This window comes from Acinonyx jubatus, chromosome B4 (genome assembly GCF_027475565.1).
Source record: "Acinonyx jubatus isolate Ajub_Pintada_27869175 chromosome B4, VMU_Ajub_asm_v1.0, whole genome shotgun sequence".
Taxonomy (NCBI): domain Eukaryota; kingdom Metazoa; phylum Chordata; class Mammalia; order Carnivora; family Felidae; genus Acinonyx; species Acinonyx jubatus.
The window spans coordinates 135,985,718-136,007,170 of record NC_069387.1 but is presented as its reverse complement, the minus strand read 5'-3'; the positions used below and the strand labels follow the sequence as shown (position 1 = coordinate 136,007,170).

General features: G+C 53.3%; 2 protein-coding genes across 3 annotated transcripts; both read left to right on the top strand.

Annotated features, from left to right (window-relative positions):
* The first annotated feature begins 484 nt into the window (after positions 1-484).
* Positions 485-7,993, top strand: PKDREJ (polycystin family receptor for egg jelly). The gene has a single exon (XM_015063550.3). It carries the CDS (start codon positions 485-487, stop codon positions 7,307-7,309), a length of 6,825 nt encoding a protein of 2,274 aa, XP_014919036.3. The 3' UTR covers positions 7,310-7,993.
* A 4,629-nt stretch (positions 7,994-12,622) lies between these two features.
* Positions 12,623-16,758, top strand: CDPF1 (cysteine rich DPF motif domain containing 1). Of its 2 annotated transcripts, none has more exons than XM_027070439.2 (4): positions 12,623-12,927; positions 13,367-13,479; positions 13,728-13,839; positions 15,872-16,758. In XM_027070439.2, exons 2-4 carry the CDS (start codon positions 13,367-13,369, stop codon positions 16,016-16,018), a joined length of 372 nt encoding a protein of 123 aa, XP_026926240.1. In that variant the 5' UTR covers positions 12,623-12,927; the 3' UTR covers positions 16,019-16,758. The 2 variants fall into 2 exon arrangements, with proteins under 2 accessions (XP_026926240.1, XP_053055499.1); XM_053199524.1 differs by having other exon boundaries at positions 12,638-12,712; positions 13,361-13,479; positions 13,728-13,843; positions 15,920-16,758.
* Positions 16,759-21,453: the final 4,695 nt, after the last annotated feature.

Here is a 21,453-nt window from a genome sequence, read left to right as displayed (position 1 = left end):
AAAAAAATTTAATTGAATGGTAACGTTAATACCACAAACAGGCAGGATGCGGTTACGCAGCGTTTGGTGGGACACTTAACAACCTTAAATGCTTCTATTAGGAAAGAAGAAAGATCTACAATCGGTGACTCAGGGTTTCAACTTAAGAATGAAGAGCAAAAAAGAGAAACCCTGGGTTTTCGGGGAGCTCACAGACCCCGTCTTGAAACTGGATATTCCCAGGGGAGTGGGATTCCCGCTAAGGGGCCTTTCAGGCTGTTGGGAACCTTGGCAGAGTTAATTCCATCACTGCTCCCCGATCGAGGCCTACACAGGCGTGGGAGGGGGCGGGGGGATCCCGGAAGCCCAGGCCCCACTCGCCGCTCCAGGTCGTGACCCCGTCGCCCCTGTGATCCCGCGGCTCGCGCCCCACCCGCGGCCGTTGGCTGGACCCACCCCCGGCGGCCTGCGGCGGCGGCTCCCAGGTTCCCGGGGAGGCGGCGCCATGCGGCCCGGGCCCGCGCTTCTCCTCCTGGGCCTGGGCCTGGTCTTGGGCCTGGTCTTGGGCCGCGGCCGCCTCCCGCGGCCCCCGGATCCTCGCACGGCCCGGGCCGCGGTCCTCGTTCCCGGGGCGCCCGGCCCCCGCCGCCAGGGCCCCTCCTCGGCCCGCCGGCCCCCGCCCGCCGCGCAGGGAGACGCGGCCGCGCTGCGCAACTTCGGGGGCGCCCCGGGCCTCGGAGAGCCGGGCGGCGGCGTCCGCCTCCGCCTGCGGCCCCGCGCGACCCCGGGCGGCGGCGTGGTCCTGAGCGGCGGCGGCAGCCTCTGCCTGCCCCGCGGCCCTGCGCGCCCTCTCTGCCTGCGGGTGCGCGTCCTGCTGCGCGCCCCCGGGGCCGCCGCGCCCACGCTCGTGGACCTGCAGCTGTGGGCGCGCCGCGGCCGCCTGTCCCTGCTGTGGCGCACCCCGCTGCACGGCGCGCTCGGGAGCCCCGAGTGGACCTTCCGCCTCGTGCCCGTCCCACCGGCCAGCGTGCGGCGCCCCCGCCAGGCCTCCTCTGCTCTGCCCGCCGGCGACCCTCGCCTCTACGCGGGCTTCGTGGCCCAAGCCAAGTGCCCCACGGATGGGCCCACGCCTGTTGTTTTAGAAGCCGTCAACTCGGACGGCCCCCAAGCCATCGAGTCTTCGGTGTCCTGCCAGTTATCCGCGCGGTTGCCCTGTGTTGTCAGCCTGGTAAGGATCAATAGGGACCAAGATCCGGTGGTGTTGAACAGGAGAATGCACACTACCTTGAATGCAACCTTTAAGTACGACTGCCTGGAAGCCACCTTATTTAATCCGAGCTGGCAAGTCTTTTCCGTGCCCTCCGTATCCGACGTGCCGGACTGGAATCAGCCTTTGGACGTACCACAACTCAGCCTAGGGAGGACTCCAGCGTATATGGAAATCCCCCCCAATTCTTTATCTTGGGGGGTGTACGTGTTTAACTTCACTCTCACCATCTACACAAGGAAGTCAAATACACCTCGGGCAACAGGCTCCGACATCGTCTACGTCACCGTTCTTCGAAGCCCCCTACAGGCGGTGGTTATTCCTGCCAGGCCCAACATAACAATGAATTTCACAGATTCGCTGGTTCTGGATGGAAGCAGGTCGTCGGACCCAGATTCAGGCAACTCTTCAGAGGGACTCCTTTTTTCTTGGTACTGCACCACAGATAAAAATAACTACCAAGGAGAGACAATTATAGTGGTAAGCAGGAAAGTCTGTCTCACTGCAAAGCAGACTGATCTGCGGTGGAAGGAGACCTCTGGCCCCATCCTGTCATTTTTGCCAAGAACACTGAGAGGCAGAGATGTGTATTATTTCAGAATGGTGATCCGGAAGGGCAGTAGAACAGCGTATGCCGATAGGAGGGTGCATGTGCTCCCAGGACCAAGACCCGCAGCACACATTTCATGCATTGAAAATTGCAATCGTAATTTGATTATTTCAGATCGATTCTCTTTGTTTCTAAATTGCACCAGGTGTGCAGGAGACCGTGATTACTATAAGTGGTCGATTCTGTCGTCTTCAGGTAAAGAGATCATATTTGATTGGGCAAGACAAACCACAACAGGGAGGGCCAGGGCTTATCTGACCATAAAAGCTTTTGCTTTTAGGGATTTTTCCGAAGCTGAGTTTTTGGTTTCTGTATACTCAATAACTTGGAGCGGAGTGGGCTTGACCTTGAGATACTCCTTTGCTATTAACTACGCTCCTCAGCCCGGGCAGTGCAACATCAATCCAGCTAAGGGACTTTCACTTTTAACCAAGTTTGTCATCCGGTGTACTAATTTCACGGACAAGAACATCCCTCTTGCATACAAAATAGTAGTTTCTGATTTGTACGGTTTTGGGCAAATCAGTTCTGTGAAAGAGAACACCTTGGGGGCCATCCTGTATTGGGGGCATGAGTCCACATCACCCCCTTCCTTTCTCCCCGTTGGTGGATTGGCTAATCATTATGTCATGAAGATCATTGTTCAGGTATATGACTCTCTAGGAGCCTTTACTCCGGTGACCCTGCACGCCACCGTACGGGCTCCTACGGACAAAATCTCATCAAAGAATGTGCTTGATCGATTATTCAATTTCACCATGGGAACAACTTCATCACTCTCTACTTTGCTTGACCAGCGGGAATTTTTGCCTGCAGGCTACTTAATTTATATAGCAGCTTCTGTGGTGAATAGCATGAAAGCTGACTTAACTTTGCAAGCTGACGAAACCAGACTCCGGGAACACCTCGTCAACCAGACTTTCGTTCTTCCCAACAGCACTTTGGAGGAAATTAGCCAGGTGGTCGTGTGTATGGCTAAAGTAACCCAGACAACCTCTGGATTCACTCGAATGGCTCAGAAACTTGCCACAGTGAGGGTCTGGCAAGCCAACCATGCCCTACGACAATCTCATCAAAAACATAAATCCTTTAGCTCTGAACAAATAGAAATCGTGAGCACTGGGATATTAACAAGTCTGTCTAATATCCTTAAACTGAGTGTTCCCTATGAAGTAGTGGATGAGCCTTTCTATGGGTTGGAGTTTCTAGCAGACACAATATTGGCTGGCATGGTGCCAGGGAATGAAACCACTGCAATGACGGCCTCCAGCTTTAACATGTACCTCAAGAAAACAGAAAAGCAGGATATTAACGAGGCCTTCACCAACAAGAAGCTCGGCCGAAATTATTTTCGTCCAGTGCTCAATGCGAGCAGTGTCCCCCTTCTGCCTGAAAATGCTCCGATCTCCACCATGTTTTGTGAGTTTGCAGATGATCCCTTTCCTTGGTTAAGTCAGCAGGAAAGCTATTCTGCAGAGGTGGTTGGGTTCAAAATGACAGGCATCCCCGCCAAAGGCAACGTGCTAGAGATCACACCTGATGTGGTCGAAGTGCACATCGTCAGAAGAAACCTGAGCTTTGCAGCTTTTAATCTCACAGTGGGACCCGACAACGCGCCCCACAAAGTTAATGAGCCCTTCAAAAGGACGACGGGGGAGTTTAGCTTTGAGGTGGACAGCAGTGCAGTGAATGAGGTGCTGGTCCATATCATGACGGAAGTCACCCTGGTGTTCACGGTATTGGTATATGCTGGCAGTGAGATCACCCCCGCCGCTTTGGTGGCCACCTTCTTCGTGCCCTATGACATCCCTCCCATCGCCAACCAGAGTGACCTGTTTGACCAGGCCTGTGTGGTTAAGAAGGCCCGTGTGGTCTGCCTTCCACCGTCCCTGCTGCAAGTCATAGCTCAGCGAGGCAGCTCGTCCGAGTGCACCGTGACCATGGCTCTGCAGGCACCTCGCTTTGTCACGGCACCCAGTAACAAGCTAGTGAGAATCGCCCTTTTCAGCGTTCAGTGCTTAGACATGTACGGGATCCAGAGCGATTGGAGAGAAGACAACTGTGTTCTCGGAGAGGAGACCACCTGGGACAGAATGCACTGTATCTGCAAAAACCCAAGGAGGGCCCGGCGGCAGCTGGCCACGATCAAAAAAGCCGGCCTGCACCTGCAAACCCACTTTTTGACGGCCAATGTGATTGTGGTCCCTAATCCCGTAGATCTACGGCTGGAGGTCATCAGGAATGTCACCCAAAACCCCGTGACTCTCTTCGCTGTACTTTTCATTATGCTCGTGTACGTATTCCTAGCGTTCTGGGTCTTGCACAAAGATGCCACGGACCAGCTTCTTCGGCAATACGTGATAATCCTACCTGACAACGATCCTTACGATAAGGTGTGTTACCTGCTCACCATTTTCACAGGAATGCGCTGTGGGGCTGGGACCAGGGCCAACGTCTTCATCCAACTTAAGGGAACAGAGGGTGACAGCAACGTGCATTGTTTGAGCCACCCCTATTTTACCACCCTCTCCCGTGGAAGCATCAACACTTTCCTCCTCACAACAAAACGTGACTTGGGGGACATCCATTCCATTCGTGTGTGGCACAACAATGAGGGCAGAGCCCCCAGTTGGTATTTAAGCAGAATCAAAGTGGAAAATCTGTTGAGCAGACACATCTGGCTGTTCCTCTGCCGAAAATGGCTTTCTATTGACACCTCTTTGGACAGAACATTTCACGTTACCCCCCCTGACCAGCCTCTAGAGAAAAAGGACTATTTCCTGATAGATTCCATTTACAAGCTGGAGAAAAATCACATGTGGTTCTCTGTTTTCTCCGGGGTCAGTGCTAGGCCGTTCAATAGGCTGCAGCGGCTGTCCTGTTGTTTAGCCATGTTATTGTCTTCCCTTTTATGCAACATTATGTTCTTTAATCTCAACAAAAAAGAAGACACGGATCCCAAAGAGACAAAGTACATCAGGTCGATGATGATAGGATTGGAAAGTGTCCTAATCACCATCCCTGTGCAACTACTGATCGCCTTTTTGTTCACCTATTCCCAGAAGGAACCTCGCATGACTGTAGAGGAGGTGTCTCCCCAGAAGACCCCCTTGATGCGAGTCCCAAGTGAATACTGGGAGGAACATCTGAAAAAGTGGCACGCTCAGGAAACGGACGGTGCCCCTGCCAGAGTGGCTTCGAAGCTTCCCCCCAGGAAAAGCCCTAAAGCTCCCAAAGCGCCAGAGCAGCACTGGGGTAAGAAAGCAGAGGGCAAGGTCTCCCGCCCCCGAGATGTTAACATGAACGCCAGTAACCGAAACGCAGAGGACGATCAGGAAGCTGCTCCTGCGCAGCCGCCCTCCCAGACGAATCCTCTAGAACTCCAGGAGAAGCACAGGATCGTCCTGCCTGGGTGTTGCGTTTATATAGCATGGTTCTTGGTTTTCGCCACCTGCAGTATATCCGCGTTCTTCATTGTATTTTATGGGCTGACCTACGGCTATGAAAAATCCATAGAGTGGCTCTTTGCTTCGTTTTGTGCGTTCTGTCTGTCCATTTTCCTGGTGCAGCCGTCCAAAATTATCCTCCTGTCAGGCGTCAGGACGAGCAGGCCCAAGTATTGTAAAAACCTCTCGTGGGCAAGCAAGTACCACTACACTGAGATCAAGCTGTTCCACGCGAAGATGGGCCCGGAAGAAATGAAAAGGCGACACGAGCAGATCACACAGCTGCGAAGCTCAAGGATGTACCAACCCCTCACCGAAGACGAAATCCGAATATTCCAAAGAAAGAAGAGAACCAAGAGGAGGGCGCTCCTGTTCCTCAGTTACATTCTCACCCACTTCCTGTTTCTGGCGCTCCTGCTGAGGCTCGTGGCCCTCCTGCGCCACACCGACAGCTTCTACTACAACCAGTTCATCCGCGATCAGTTCTCTGTGGACCTCGGCACGGTGACCAAGCTGGAGGACATCTACCGGTGGCTGGACCACGTGCTGCTGCCTCTGCTCCACAACGACCCGAACCCAACTTTTCTTCCCGACAGCTCCTCCAAGATCCTTGGCCTTCCGCTCCTGAGGCAAGTGAGGGCCAAACCCGGCGAAAAACTCTGCCCGCCTGCCCAAGACTTTGGGCAGAACAGCACCGACAGAGACATCCATTGTCATCCGGAGTATGGCACGGACCCAGAAGACACCAGAAGCTACTCTAACGTTTGGGATAAAGTGGGTAAGCGGGCTGTGGACAAGAACACCAATGGGTTTACTTACAAGCCTCAAGAGAAGACGTGGGCGTATTTCTCCCATGGACTCTTACACACCTACAGGTCGGGGGGCTATGTGTTCTATTTTTTTCCAGAACAGCAGCAGTTTAATTCCAGCATGCGGCTCGGGGAGCTCCAGAGCAACAACTGGCTTGATGAGAAGACCTGGGCCGTGATTCTGGAGCTGACCACCTTTAACCCGGACGTCAGTCTATTCTGCAGCATTTCTGTCATTTTTGAGGTTTCACAGCCAGGAGTCGTAAACACGAGCACGTCCGTGCATTCCTTCTCGCTTGCTGACTTCGACAGGAGGACGTCCGCTGAGATCTACCTGTACGCGGCCGTCCTCATTTTCTTCGTAGCCTACGTTGTCGATGAGGGCTACATCATTTTGCAAGAAAGGGCCTCCTACGTGACAAGTGTGTACAATTTGCTCAACTTTGCTCTAAAATGCATATTTACCGTGCTGATTGTGCTCTTTCTCAGGAAACACTTCCTGGCCACTGGCATAATTCAATTTTACCTGTCGAGCCCCGTGGAGTTTGTCCCCTTTCATGCAGTTTCTCAGGTAGATCACATCATGAGGATCATTTTGGGTTTCCTGTTGTTTCTGACCATCTTGAAGACCCTCAGGTACTCCAGATTCTTTTATGACGTGCGCCTGGCCCAGAGGGCCATTCAGACCGCCCTCCCCGGCATCTGCCACATGGCGCTGGTGGTGTCCGTGTATTTCTTCGTATACATGGCCTTTGGCTACCTGGTGTTCGGCCAGCACGAATGGAACTACAACAGCCTGATTCACGCCACACAGACAATATTCTCCTACTGCGTTTCGGCTTTTCAGAACACCGAGTTCTCCAGCAACCGGGTGCTGGGGGTCCTGTTCCTCTCGTCCTTCATGCTGGTGATGATCTGTATACTGATCAACTTATTTCAGGCGGTGATTTTGTCGGCCTATGAGGAAATGAAGCAGCCCGTGTACGAGGAGCCATCGGACGAAGCGGAAGCAATGACCTATCTGTGTCGCAAGCTAAGGACCATGTGTCGGTGTATGTTCTTCCAACCCAAGGCCAGAGACAAACCGGAGTTCTTTGAGGACATGCTGTATGGGCAGCCGGAGAAGAAGAGCCGCCGGTATCTGGGGCTCAAGACCAGAAACGTTAACGGGAAGAAAATGGTTTATCTCGTTGTATGATCAGGGACAGTGTCAAGAACCACAGGCAAGAGTCCCGCCCCCTCTCCGCCCCAATCTACCTTCCCAGGGCAGAGCCTTCTCCTGCTGAGACTTGGCCCCCCCCAGGGCTGGGAGCCGAGAGCCTGTGGCTCCCTCATTTCCTCTGGGACCTCCCTCTGCAGACCAGGGCCGAGCTTCCCGGCCCCGCCCCGCCCCGCCCCTTCCCTCCCCACCCCTACCTCCCACACTCCAGCTGGGGCAGGGCTGGAGGGACCTTGTGGGGAGTTCCAGGATTTGTTCCCCTGCATTTGAAGTCAGGGATGGGAACTGACGGTCGGAAGTCTGAAGCTCCCCACCTATTCTTTCGGGCGACTGCAAGTTAAAGATGTAAAGTTTAACAACACTTTCCAGGCCTTGAGACATGAATTTCGTTTAATGACCAAAAGGTTGTGTGTGTTGGGGCGAGGGTTCACAGTGAAAGACAGCAAATGTTCTATGTGTGTGACGACAGTAATATATCCATCCGGGACTGGGGCTCTGGGTTGTTGATGGCATGGTGGATTACTTAGGAGTATTAAAGAAAATGTGGCTTATTGTTTAAGAGAAACAGGGGTAGTAGTCTTATAGTTTCACTCAGAAGCATGTTCATTTATGTAGATGCCACTTTAAGCTTTATCAGAATTAAATGTGAGCTTTCTTCTCTGAGAGTTGCAGTGATTTCTGCTTGAAGGGCATATACTTGGATGGCTCCTGCCTTCCACGTGGCGGGCCGGCAGAGGGGGACGACCAAACCAGGGGGGTGGCGGCTGCGTCCCAGGCGCTTGCGGTTTCCCCAGGGCCCCTGCGGTCCTGAGCGGGGCGGGGATGGCCATGGCACTCCGTGCTCCATGCGACTCGCACAGCAGTGTCCACAGGGCAGATACGGTTTTTCTAAGTCCCCTCGTGGGGAGGTCATGGGAGTGGCCGGGTCCATACCGGCCCGCTGGCCTCCACTGGCGTGCACGTTCGTAGATGGTACCCCTCTTTACCACCTGACTCCTGAACAGGTTGAGAACAAGTAAACACAGGGGCCAAATAATTACTTTTTACCTGCAGAGGCCGGTTGTGGTCCGGTCAGATCCATGCACTTGCCTGTGGGAGTGCAGGATGACAGGGTTTAAGCCCCAGCCATGGGAAGCCGGGAGCTCTAAGCTCCCCTTAGAGCTTGGGAGACCTACACAGGCATGGGGTCAATGCGCCCAGACACTCTTCCCAAATTAGCAATCAGCTGAAGTCTGGGCCCCTCTCCAGGCTCAGGGCACACCGGTTGGCCTCCCTTCCCAGGAAGAATGTTCTGGAGCTGTGCATTGGGAGGGAGGGAGTGCCAGCTGGAGAGGCCTCCTGGTGCAGGAAGGGGACCACCCCCTCCTGGTACCGACATGGAAGCCGTCTGAGCGAGGACCAGGCAGACAGCTGTAGGTCCAACGAAGGAGACGAGGCTCTCAACTTCTGGTTACAATGAGAAGTCTGGCGGTCACAGGACTTTCCCACGCATATGAGGAAAGAAGACAGTGCCAGGGGCCTTCTAATCCAATAGAGCAATGATAAGTATTATATGGTTAAGAAATGTAGAAATGCCAATGCAACATTATCAGGAAAACAAAGTAACAAGTGAGACAAAAATACAGGGTTGTTTTGAAGGAGTTGTCATCATCATCATCGTCATCGTCATCATCATTATTACCTTATTTTCATACACAAAAACATAAAATGTGAATGGTTCTAGACTTTTCCTCCTGTTGGGTTGTGACTGCTTCCTCACCGGGAGGGAAAAAGTGCATCCACATGGGTTTCTCTGGGGACCCTGTGCAGTTCAAGCAACAAAACCACAACTTAGCAAGTTTAAAGCCGTTTCTAAAGATTCCTTTGTCCTCCTCATATTTCCAGGAATAGCGTAGTTGGCGACAGTTCTGAATACCCTCCCAAGTCCGCACCGAACAGGAAACCAAGATGAACGTTCTTGGATTTGTTCTCAGTTTAGCCCCTTAAGAACTCTGGAATTCAACAAATCTTCTAGAGAGCTCTCCATCTGTGGCTCTGGGCGGGGGGCTACATCTGCCTCAGATTCTTGTTCATTCCAAAAACTTGCATTTTTTACAATTTTATTTTATTTTAGATAGAGTGTGCACGAGTGGCCAGAGCAGAGCCCAACATGGGGCTCGAGCCCACGCAGAAATCAAGAGTCGGATGCTCGACTTGACTGAGCCACCCAGGGCTCCGAAAACTTGCATTTTTAAAAAATCTTTTTTTTTTTAAGTTTATTTATTTTGAGAGGCAGAGAGAGCGAGCAGGGGAGGGGCAGAGAAAGAGGGAAAGAGAGAGAATCCCAAACAGGTTCCCGCACCGTCAGCACAGAGCCTGACGTGGGGCTGGAACTCATGAACTGTGAGATCACGACCTGAGCCGAAATCAAGAGCCGGATGCTTAACCGACTGAGCCACTGAGATGCCCCGGAAACTTGCATTTTTAAGGCCTGCTTCTGTATGTATATTTTACTGTTCAAAATTTACTTAAAAGTGATACAACAGTAAAGGCATTTTGTCCATAGGCAACAAAAACAGGTCTCTAGATGCATCCTCCCTCCTCCACACCACAGAGAGCTGAACTTTGCCTTCGTTGCCTTGAGCCTGAAGGAAGCGCCGCCGGTGGTAAGTCTGGTGTGTGGCTGGTATTCAGTGTATCATGTGTGTATTACAAGGGCTTCACTGGGCGCTGGTTACATTGTTGTTCTTTGTGCAGATTCATTTTGCCATACACTTAGGAAGGCTGGACTTTTCTGGATGTATATTCTACTTTTACAAGCTTACTTTAAAAACTCAGGCCTGGGGCACCTGGGTGGTTCAGTCTGTCAAGCATCTGACTTCAGCTCAGGTCCTGATCTCGAGGTTCGTGGGTTCGAGCCCCACGTCGGGCTCTGTGCTGGCAGCTCAGAGCCTGGAGCCTGCTCCCGATCCTGCGTCTCCCTCTCTCTCTGCCCCTCTCCCACTTGCACTCTGTGTGTGTGTCTCTCTCTCAAAATAATAAACATTAAAAAAAGTTGTTAAGTACCGCCAGAACATATGGGTAATTATCTTCCCTAGCAAGTTACTCCTTGGGGAAGGTGGCACCAGGAGATGTTACAAGCCTCCATATGTCTAAATATTTAAAGGTTATGAAACAAACTTACAAACCATTACATATAATATATTCTATCCACCTACCTTGACAGACACACCTTTGTAATGAGAAAAAACTATGTAAAGCGATGGTTTTTATATAGCTGAAAATTGGCAAAATATCAAAGATAACTGAACTATTATTGTGTACATTTGGGTGTTCTCTTGATGGGCCACTGGCCCTTGGATGAGCAAAGAGACGTACATAACTATCTGTAAAGTATTATGTATGCATTCCTATAAAACTGTGTTCTTTTGCAGTCATTACAGAAAAACATCGTGTTGATAAGAACAAAGATTTTCATATAATTATGTCCTGTGGACGATAATGCTAAGTTACACAACTTTTCCTGAGTCCTCGGAGCACATGGATTGTTTCTAATTATTTCAGTTGGGAGAGCATGCACTCTCCTGAGGGGAGTGGCAAGTGGAATTCTCGATAATTTTTTAAGTTTATTTAATCATTTTGAGAGATAGTATGCACAGGGGAGGGAGAGAGACAGAGACAGAGACAGAGGGAGAATCCCAAGCAGGCTCGCGCTGTCAGCTCAGAGCCTGACTCGGGCCTCAAACTCACAAACCATGAGATCATGACCTGAGCTGAAACCAAGAGTCGGACGCTTGACCGACTGAGCCCCCCAGGTGCCCTGGTCAATAAAATTCTTAAAGATAATTTTTTAAATGTTTATTTATTTTTGAGAGAGAGAGGCAGAGCAGGAGTGGGAGAGGGCAGAGAGAGAGAGACAGAGGGAGACACAGAATCTGAAGTAGGCTCCGGGTTCTGAACTGTCAGCACAGAACCTGATGAGGGGCTCGAACTCCTGAACCATGAGGTCATGACCTGAGCTGAAGTCAGATGCTTAATCGATTGAGCCACCCAGGAGCCCCGTCAATAAAATTCTTAAATCTTTAAATTTAGAATTGAACCCACGGATGTCAATGTCATGTTTACACATCGTAAAGACAGCACATGTGAAAAACTTTCATTTCTTCATCTAAATGTTATCCTCATCTCATGTCTACCACCATTTCTCACAGTTGACCTCCATCCAGAAGGTATTTGTGTTTTGCTAAGTTCACATTTTCCAGTGCTGGGACATTATTAAGAGAAGTGGAGGGGCACCTGGGTGGCTCAGTCGGGTAAGCGTCCGACTTCAGCTCAGGTCACGATCTCACAATTCATGAGTTCAAGCCCTGTGTCGGACTCAGCGTTGACTGTGCAGAGCCTGCTTGGGATTCTCTCTCTCCCTCTCTCTCTTCCCCTCCCCCTCGCTCGCTCTCTCTCTCTCTCTGTCTCTGTCTCTCAGAAATAAACATTACTGTTTCATTGTTTCATTGTTTTGATATAGTGCTTATTCTACATGTAGTTTCTCTACATGTAGCTGAAATCAAGAGTCGGCTGCTTAACTCACTGAGCCACCCAGGGAAACTATTTTAAAAAATATATATTTGGGGATAATATTAAACCTTGTGGATTTTTTTGGTAAACTTTTTCTTATACTAAAAGCTGTGGATAGCTCAAATTTAAAATTAACTTTACTTTCTATCAAAGACGAATATTTGCTCTTTGAGTATTTCCCTTGGCTCCCCTATCTAGTCCATCTGGTAACTTGTCTAACCTGATCTCTATCCTGAGATCAAGGTCGTGTATCTGAGTGGTTACAGGTTATATATGCAATGCTTCCTCCAGATGGTCCACCTTTGGGCAGACCCAGAAAAAACGCCCAACAGTAGAAGATCTTTGAATTGATCCAATAAATACCCTTGCTGTAAGCACCCCGAGGTCAAAACCGCTAGAAAGAACATCAGAGCGCTTGTTAAAATCCCTGGGGCCCAGGTCCAGGAGTAGTTGTTATTCCCAGATACTCCTTATTTCTCAAGTCCCCAAAGGATAAAGTCCCAACCCCCGGAGAGCAAACGGGAGCCTGGGACCAGCCGCAACACTATACCCGCTCGACGCGCTCCTACCAGAGAAAGATCTGACTCACTCTAGCCGCCGCCGCGCCCCGCAGCCGGAAGTCCACCCTGAAGTTCCGCCCCAGGCTGCCGGGGGCGGGGCCACGCACGCGCCCTGGGCCGGGGCCGTCGGGGGCGGGGCCGGGGCCGAGGCCGGGGCCGGGGCCGTCGGGGGGCGGGGCCGCGCAAGCGCCTTGGGCCGGGCCGGTTACCGGCGGCGAGTGGCGCGTCCTGGAGGCGCTTGCGGCTCGGCGGAGGCTTGTGGTGTCCCGGGCTCCGAGGTCCGAGCGGCCGCCCGCGGCGTTGGGGTGGGATGGAGGACGCGGGAAGGCTCCCCGGAGGCGGGCTCGGCCGTGCGCGGCCCTCCAGGAAACTGAGGCAGGCAGGCGGAGATGGCGCGGCCGCCTTCCGGACGTAGGGGGGGGTGCTGACGAAGCCCGGGGAGACTTGCATCGGCCCCGTTTGCTTAGAGAAGCGCGAACAGGATCAGTACGGAAAAGAAACCCCGTAGATGTGTATATTCAAACTGCCGAAGGCCAAAAATAAGAGAAAATCTTGGAAGTAGCCCGAGGGAGGTTCCGGAGGTGGAGGTGGGGGGAAGCCTTGTAGGTGGAGCGAGAGCGAGGAGGCGGGCAAGTGCAGGACGGCGAAGGGTGCGAGTACCTGGAAATAGGTACTGTCGGAGGTAAAGAGGGCTCAAATGGCCAGGGGCGGAGCGGATTCTGTAGTCCGTTGAGGCTTGAAGCATCGCCCAGAGCCTTGATTCGCGCGAACTTGTGTTGACTTTGTCCGCTTACTTTGAACTTGAGGTTCCTTGTCTGTAAGGAGTGTCCTGGGTCTTACGGTAAGAAACACGCAGCTGGAGGCTTAGGGGATGAGCACAGTTCCTGGTTCTGCAGGTGACACGCCCTGTCTCTTGAACTTGCAGATGGAGTGTGAGGCAGACCACCGTCCCCTGGGTGTGTTTAAGTGCCAGCTCTGTGCCCTGACAGCCCCATACAGCTACGTGGGGCAGAAGCCCCCTGACACCCAGTCTGTCGTGTGAGTACCCTGTTTCAGGCTCCTGGCCACGGAAGCCCCCCCCTCCCCCAGGCCCCCTGGCCGGAGCTGTTGGCTGGTGCCAGCCTGAGTGTGATGCACGACTTGGGTGTTGAGCTGTAGGTCCATCCCTGTCCGGGCTCTGGACACTTCAGGAGTGTCCTGAGGCGTCACCCAGCTCCTCCGGAACCTCCAGGCCCCTTCCTACCCCCCTTAACCCGGAGACCGACCCCTGCCTTCCTGTCCTGCAGCTTTCTGGAGGAGAGTTACGTCATGAAGGACCCCTTCACCTCAGACAAGGGCAGATTCCTGGTCCTTGGCTCTCAGTGCAGTTTGTGCAGCCGGCTGGTGTGTGTGGGCCCGGTGGGTAAGCTGCGTGGGCTGGGGCTGCCTTCCCTCCCTCCCCGTGGCCGGGACTCCACATGCACGAGTGTGGGAAAGGTGATGCGTGAGCCTTCCTGACGTCGGCGTGAGCATCCGCCTTTCCTTGCTGGGTGATCCTAGGAGGCCTCCCAGTCACTCGGTGGGGGCCGGGGGGGTTCTTGGAGGCCATTATGGATGGACCCATATCCTCATTATGGATGGGTCCTGTGGCCAACGGAAGTGAGCAGACAGGCAGAGGGGTGGGCTGGGGTCAGTCGCAGGGTCTCCGTGCTGGCTGAGCAGTGGGTGCTGACAGCCCTTCCCCCACCCCGCACCAGCCATGCGGGTGGCCATTGTTCTTCTCTCCGTGGGACGGTGACCTTCTTCCTACTTGTTCTTGGCGGGACCTTCCAGAGGAAGGAACTGTGCTTTCTGGAGCATTCTTGAGCATTCCTGTGCTTGGGGCCTGTTTTACCAGTGCAGATTCCTTCAATCTGGCCCAAGCCTAGCTGGGCAAAACCGTATTATACTGATCTGATAGATGAGAAAACTGAGGTTTGGAGAGGTTGAGTGGGCCCAGTCCACCAGGGTGGTGAGCCTGTTGTTTGAAAACCCGAGGATGGAGGGAGGTGGAGGAGTGCGCCCCCCGTAACCCGAGTGACGGGCAGTAGAGGGGTCCCTGGGCTTTCTGCCAGGGGGCAAAGTGCCAACAAGGTTTAAACAGCCTCTGTCCCTGCAAGGCCAAGGTGATGAGATTTGACGGGGTGGGAGGAAGCCTCCGCGAGGCAGAGGCCTGGGGTGTTTGGAGATGGGCGGCTGGTGAGGACTCAGTGGGAGAGAGGAAGCTGCGAGATGAAGACCGGAAAGGGGGGCGGCGCCAGGTGGCGAGAAGCCTTGAATGCCACGCTTACAAATTGGGCTGCCCTTGGTGAGCAGAGGAGAGGGTGCCCCACGTGGTCTCTGAAGTCTCCAGTGTTCTTTGATGGAACAGTTTGTTAGTGACAAGTGAGTCCTCTCTCTTACACGGGAACAGCTCTCTCCTGAGAACTGTAGGAAGGGCAGCCTTGTCTTAGCTGAGGCACACTCTGAGCTGCTGGAACAGAGACCCCAGAATACAGTGGCATGATTACGACAAACCGTATTCACTTATTTTTCATACGTGTAAGAGTCCAGAGCAGGTGATGCCGGCAGGAAAGACACTGCTGCCACTCAGCACGTCACATCCACTGGGTCCACGGTGGCTGCTGCGGCTCCTGCCATCGTACCTATGCTCCCGCCAGCAGGAAGAGACAGGGAGCACATCCCCATTCCTTCAAAGGGCATGACCAGGAGGTGGCACAGAGCTGCCACGTGGCCACACCCAGTGGCAGAAGGGGCTGGGAAAGCAGTCTTTGGACAGGGCCTGGGCAGTGAGTCTCCGTAGTTCAGTGACAGAGGATGGGCACAGGGGAGAATGGCCGTGGTTGTGACCTCCTGCCCAGACCAGCCACCTGCTCGTGGCCCTTTCGGTCTGCGGTGCTGCCCCCAGCACTGGTGGTTGCCAAGTCTGTGTCCCACTCGTGCGATAACCAGGAGAAGGAGGGATCTAGGATTTCTGACTGTTTAGGTGTGGCCTCTGCTCCGGCTTATTGTTTGCCCTTGACCGCGACGGAGCAGGGCAGACCCCAGAGTCTTTCTGTGCCATCCCGCCTCTTTCACCCTGGTTACCCCAGGCCTGCATTGCCTCTCTCTTTGTCGCCTTTGCCAGCCTCGGTGGGTGATTATCACAGGCTCAAAACCCCCGGACACCCCACTGCCTGAAGGGTCTGGGTGTGTTTCCTGCCCCCTCTCTCCTCCATCTTTTCCCCTTAGGTGATGGCCACGTTCTTGGAGGGGGCTGGCCGGCCCCCAGCCCCTGCTCTCCCTTGTGCTGTTCTGGTCACCCCTCCCCCACCCCCCCGCCGTGTGTGGAAAGGGCTGGGCTTGGGGAGGAGCTGCTCCGTGCTCCCCATTCTGTGGTACTTAGCCCCACCCTTCCCCTTTGCTCTTTCAGGAGTGCAGCTTATTCTATTCCAAGAGATTTTGCCTCCCCTGTGTCCAGGAGAACATCGATGCCTTCCCTTGGGAAATTCGGCAAGACTTGGGGAAAAGGAAAGGTCCGTCAAAGAAGCCTGCCAGCCAGCCTGGTTCGAGGACATGAGTGCAGCCTGGGCCAGGGAGGGGGCTGAGCTGGGAACTGCTCTGCCCAGCCCTTTTCGGGGCCATCAGGAGCAGCATTGGGAGCTGGAGGGAGCTGGGGCCCAGCCTGCGGCAGCAAGAGGACAGGGAGACGTGCGGAGAAGGCCCTCAGAAGGCTGACCTCAGACCACACCTCCTGCAGACCTAGCCCCGTCCAGAGCCGCCCTCGACGTTGAGACCACAGGGCAGGAACCGAGCAACGGCTGAGAACTGGCACAAAGCCAGCCAGGGCTGGGCCTGCTGGCCCTTCTGCTCTCCTTCCGGACCTGGGGCTCTAGGCCTTCCTGCAGGGTCATCTCCTGGCTTGTTTCCTGCTCACTCGCGGCCCCCTGGGGGCCCTCTGTGCCCTTCGCACTATTCGTCAGATCCAGGAGTTGCCTCCAGGTGGACATGGTGCTCTGCCCAACCCCGAGGACACAGAAGCCAAGGGACAAAGCTCCCTGTGTTGGCCCAGGCCACCTGTCCCTTCCTGCTCACCTGGAGGCAGGAGGGCTGGGGCCTCCTGCTTCCCGTCCCCGGAAGTGAGCGTTCACATAGATCACACAGGACAGTGACCTGCGGGAATGTGCCCGGGTGTGTGGAGAGAGATTGGGGGGCCTGGGGACAGTAGGATTTCACTTCCCACCCTTGTGATGCTTAGAACATGTTTTTAATCTCGATCACGTGTTAGATTTATAATTAAAAACCCAGACAACCAGTTAACGTTTTGGAGAGTAATCCTTCCCCTGAAACATTTGCAGGACAGCCGTTCTCCGTAGCACTCTGGGTCTGGCGTGGAGTGGGGCTTGGGTGTCGCTACTTCCAGCCTTTTTGGTCCCCTCAGGCTCTGGCTCCAGCCCAAGGGAGAGGAATGCCTTCCCCTGCCTTCCCTTCCCTCCCTCTGCTCTGGAAACTTCAGGGAACTCAGCACCAGCCCTCAGTGGACTGTAGGCTGCCCCGGGCACCCCTGCCCTCCCGGCCCCCAGGCGGTGACACACTCAACCACGTGTGAGCCTCTGTGGTTCTCAGAGGGCAGAACGGGGCGCCCTCACCTAGTAAGTACCGCAAGGCCAACTCGCCGGCCGGCAGAATGGTAGATGCGTGTTTGAGGAGAGAACGGAAAAAGAGCTTTTATTGGCTGATCTGTGCACTGGGTTTGTTTCAGATGCTCCCCGTATGTCATGTTATGTCAGATAAATGGCTGTCATCTCAGGGTCACACTGTTCTAGGGCCATGCTGTCCACTGAAGAAGGACTTAAGGCTGCAGGTGAAGGCCCCTGTGCAGGTGCAGGGTTGAGCGGGGTGCTGTCCTGGGCTGAGGGCAGATGCTACGGCCAGGAATTTTCAAGCTGAACGTTCACCTCACAGCATCACTCAAAACTCACCAAATAATTTTAAAAAATAGTTTTATTCTTTAAAACCATTAAGGCAACGCTGTACCCTGAAATGAACTCCTTACATTCATCAGTCTTACAGTAGGACATTCCAAACCTGTACGTTCCCACAAACTCAGGATATAAATCAATATATGTGATCAGTTCAATCTCCTAGCAGGAAAAAAAGAAGAGGACCAAAGATTTTTAGAAATTAAAGTTATTTTATAGCCATTTTCTAATTCCTTGGAACCACTATCCGTTAACGTGACTAGGAAGATAACCTCTGCTTTTCTCTGCACACCCCTGCTCCCTGAGGCCCTGCATGCTCCACCCAGAGCCAGAGAGGACACCAGAACCTGCTCTAAAAGGTCTGCTTTGGAACCACTCCTGTCTAGTATTACAACAAGGGGTCTGTCCGCCCCTGAATACTTGGGGAATATAAGGCACCTAAAAATGGTAACGATAAACACACCAAGAAACCAAGCTCAGTCTTGCTTTGGAAATCTGCACCCATCTGATGTGCTGATGTGCGTGGGTCACCCTCCCCCTCGGCTTTCAGTACAACGGCCCTGTGGATCCCAGGGGCGGGGGATACGCACCACGAAGCTTTGCCAAGGCACTGAAAACGACACGGAGTGCCGTGGGGGCTGTGGTTTCTGTTTATGCTTCGGGCTGGCCCATGTGGGCACTGCCAGGGAAGCAGCCGGCGCACACGTTCCATCAGAATATTTCAGATTGCCCAAGTTCTTTGGTAAAAACCCACAGGTAATAATTCCCTGAAGAACAGACAGCTACTTACTGCACAGGATTAGTTCAGGTCTTCGGCAGGCACTGCTGTGAGGAGTAAGTGACCTGTGGCCTGGGTCTCGCGCAGCCTTGCTTGTAGAGACAGTGAAGGTCCGCTGGCTTGTGCTTCACGCATGTGGGGGTAAGACGAAGGGAACGGATTGACGCGGGAAGTAAGTTCCGAGTGGCTCGGGAGAGAGGACCGGCGGTGTGAGTGTGCGTGTGCAATTGTATTTCAGCTGTTCTGTTCCGGCTTCCTTTGTGCTTCCAGTAGGGTTCAAGAGCCAGGCTGCTAAGAGTATGTCAACTAATACTGATTTCAAAAGATCCCAAATCTCTGTCATTAAACGCATGATTATAAGTTAGTAAGGTATTTATACTAGATTTTTAAAAAACTTGAATCACAGTATTTAAGATATAGCTATCAATATGGTTCTTTTTCCCGTACAGTGTAGAAAAAATAACGATACTCAAACACAAATACCGTAATCTTACTGAAAAGGGTACTGAGTGGTATTCATCTTTCGTGAGGTACGTTTTTTATGAGGCCTGAAAACAGGAACAGGCCATCTGTGCTTTTTAAAAGAGAAGATATTTTCCGAAAGTGAACGATTTTACTCTGAAAAGATTGGTCACGCACTTGTCTTCTGGGCCTGGAGCGTGATCTCCCTGCTTGAAGAGGCCACGCGGAGGCCGGGGGACCCCGTCTGGGCCAGGAGACTCAGTGGCCCGCGTGCCCCCACTTTGGGGCTCCCCTCGTGCCCTCGGAGGCAGGGCTCAGGGTGGAGGGCGTGTCCCTGCCCTGGTTGGCGCGATACTGCAGTTGATCGTATTAAATGAAGTTTGGTTGCTGGGTGAGAGAAGGGTGAGGGAGGAGGAGGAGGCTGGTACATTCCCTTCTCTGGAGAAGCACGTGGTGGGGAAGCCTTTCACACTTGACCTAAACTAGCAAACATTTTAAATGGAAAAATCTGACCCAGGTCTTAATATTATCTCTGATGTTAAAAAAAAAAAAAAATTGTTTCTCAGTTGTTTGTTTGTTTGTTTGCTTTTGCAAATGAGGCATTTAACAGCTACGGGGCCACCGGGGTCCTTGATGTTTTCGGTCGCTCCAGTCAAGGTGAGACGCGGAACGTGGATGCAGCTTGGTCTGCGCTCTTCTGCGGCGTTCCGACAGGGCGTGGCTGTTTGCATGCCAGCTGGGCCACAGGGTGTGGTCCCCCCTTTCCTGAGGTGGGTGGGAAACGGTGGCACTTCTGTTGGTTCAGACTGAAATGTGGAGAGGCAAGTGGTCCACTGGGAGCCCCGCTCTAGAGGTGAGAAGACCGCCCCAGGGCCCCAGCTGGCCGAGGGCCGTGCAAGTGACCCCGGCCAGCAGCCTCTCGCCCGTTGTCCTGACACGCGGGCCACGGCCACAGCTTTTTTACGAGCCTCAACCCACCCCACCAAACTGAAGCTTAAGACACCCTGCCGCATTCCACGAAAACAGCACAATGGAAAGAATTGTGTAATTCTTTAAACTAAAGCATGAAGATTGTCTTTTTTTTTTTTTTTTTTTTCCTCTTATAAAACTTTCAGTAACGCGTTCTGGTTTGCCTTGTGGTTTCCAGAGAAATGCAATGATGCAATGGACCTCCCATACCCCGAGTCTGACCAAATTCACTGCTTTAATTCTTACTCTGGTGTGTTTGGCAGGCTGGGGGTCGATGACCATTTTCCTGAACCCTATTAAAGCGGCAGTGGAGGGGCGCCTGGGTGGCTCAGTTGATTAAGCGTCTGGCTTTTGATTTCGGCTCAGGTCAAGATCTCACAGTTCATCAGTTCGAGCCCAGCATCGGGCTCTGAGCTGACATGGGGCCTGCTTGGGATTCTTTGTCTCTCCCTCCCTCTCTGCCCCTCCCCTGCTTCCACACGTTCTCTCTCTCAAAATAAATAAAAGACATTAAAAAAAAAAAATGGCAGGGGAGCCCCATAAATCAGCTTGGACCAAGAGTTAGGAGAAGCCGGGCCACTTTTAAAAAAGGAGAACAAATACAGAGAGCCTGGCTTTGGGGCTGCCGAGTGCCGGGCAGTGCCAGTGCGGTGAAGACTGGCTACGTGGAAAAAATTTCCTCGGACGCTTCTTAATAGCCCTCAGCTGGTGGCACCGATCTCGGTCTGTGACGTGCACAGACAGTCGAATGTCCCTGCCATCCTGAATTGACATCACTGCCATGAACTTAAAAGCGTTAAGCAGGTGACCCCTCCAGGAACACCTGCAGGGGAGGACGGGGTCAGGCCACCCTGCCTGTTGGAAGTGCCCGTAGGAGGTGAAGTGTGCTTGCTGCACCCGAGGCCAAAGACGCACGAGGCCAGGCGGCCCTCGCCCCGAGCCCAGATGTTTCCACTTGAACCTGGGATGATCTCCGCTGAGCCCCTCAAGAGGCTGGGAGCTGGAGGCTGCAGGAGCCTGCTTTGAGGGCGGTAAAGGTCCACGCCGTAGGTGGTGGGCCATGAGCGCTGGGCATGTTTTCCTAGCGGGAGCCGAGCTTTGAAAGGTCACACGGGGAAGAGGCACTTTGAAGGTGGCTGGCTTTCCCTGCTTCCCCGGAAGCACCCCACGTAGGGCCAGGCTAGTGGCCCAGTCGGTCTTGAGAGCACCGGACTTGGTTGAAACTGTGCACCCCCTATTTAAACACAAGTTCGTAAGACATTGCAAAGACAGGTGTGGCCACTGGGTCAACACAAGGAAACCATCATGTATCCAGTGGCTAAGTATCAAATGTGCTTGGTGCCACTGTGGTTTGAAGAAGGGAGCAAGAGGCAGGGAAGACCCAGAGTCAGCACAGGGCCACAGGTGCACCTACCAGGGGTGAGCCCTTGGAAAGTCACGGCCCAGCTAGGTTTGCTCGGAGGCACCTCCTCCCACCCTCGTCTGACAGGCTTAGGCAGCCAGCAGGCTCAGGCGGAGGGGAGGCCCTCGGCGGGGCAGGTCAATGCAGGCAGTGACCTTTGTCATGTCTCCTAGACCCGGGTTACGCTCAAACTCTGTCCCACTAAACGGGGCAGCAACTTCTGCACACGTGTATCTCCGAGGCTCCCTTTAAACAACAAGAGTGCCTTCAGAAAGCTATAACCTTCCATCTCTCTGTGCGCAGTCAAGCAAAGAAAGGTGCGCCTGACTCCAGATGCTTCAGAAGGACCCCACGCGCTTTGTGCACCTTAATTTTAACAGTGCCTTTTGATGTAGCTCATTGAGGTAGCTGCTACGCTGTGG

Bases quoted from the DNA above. Each gene is read 5' to 3' on its own strand.
- PKDREJ (XM_015063550.3), top strand. From the start codon at position 485: ATGCGGCCCGGGCCCGCGCTTCTCCTCCTGGGCCTGGGCCTGGTCTTG.
- CDPF1 (XM_053199524.1), top strand. From the start codon at position 13,367: ATGGAGTGTGAGGCAGACCACCGTCCCCTGGGTGTGTTTAAGTGCCAG. The intron at 13,480-13,727 runs GTGAGTACCCTG...CCTGTCCTGCAG, and splicing joins CCTGACACCCAGTCTGTCGT to CTTTCTGGAGGAGAGTTACG. The intron at 13,844-15,919 runs GTAAGCTGCGTG...CCCTGTGTCCAG, and splicing joins GGTGTGTGTGGGCCCGGTGG to GAGAACATCGATGCCTTCCC.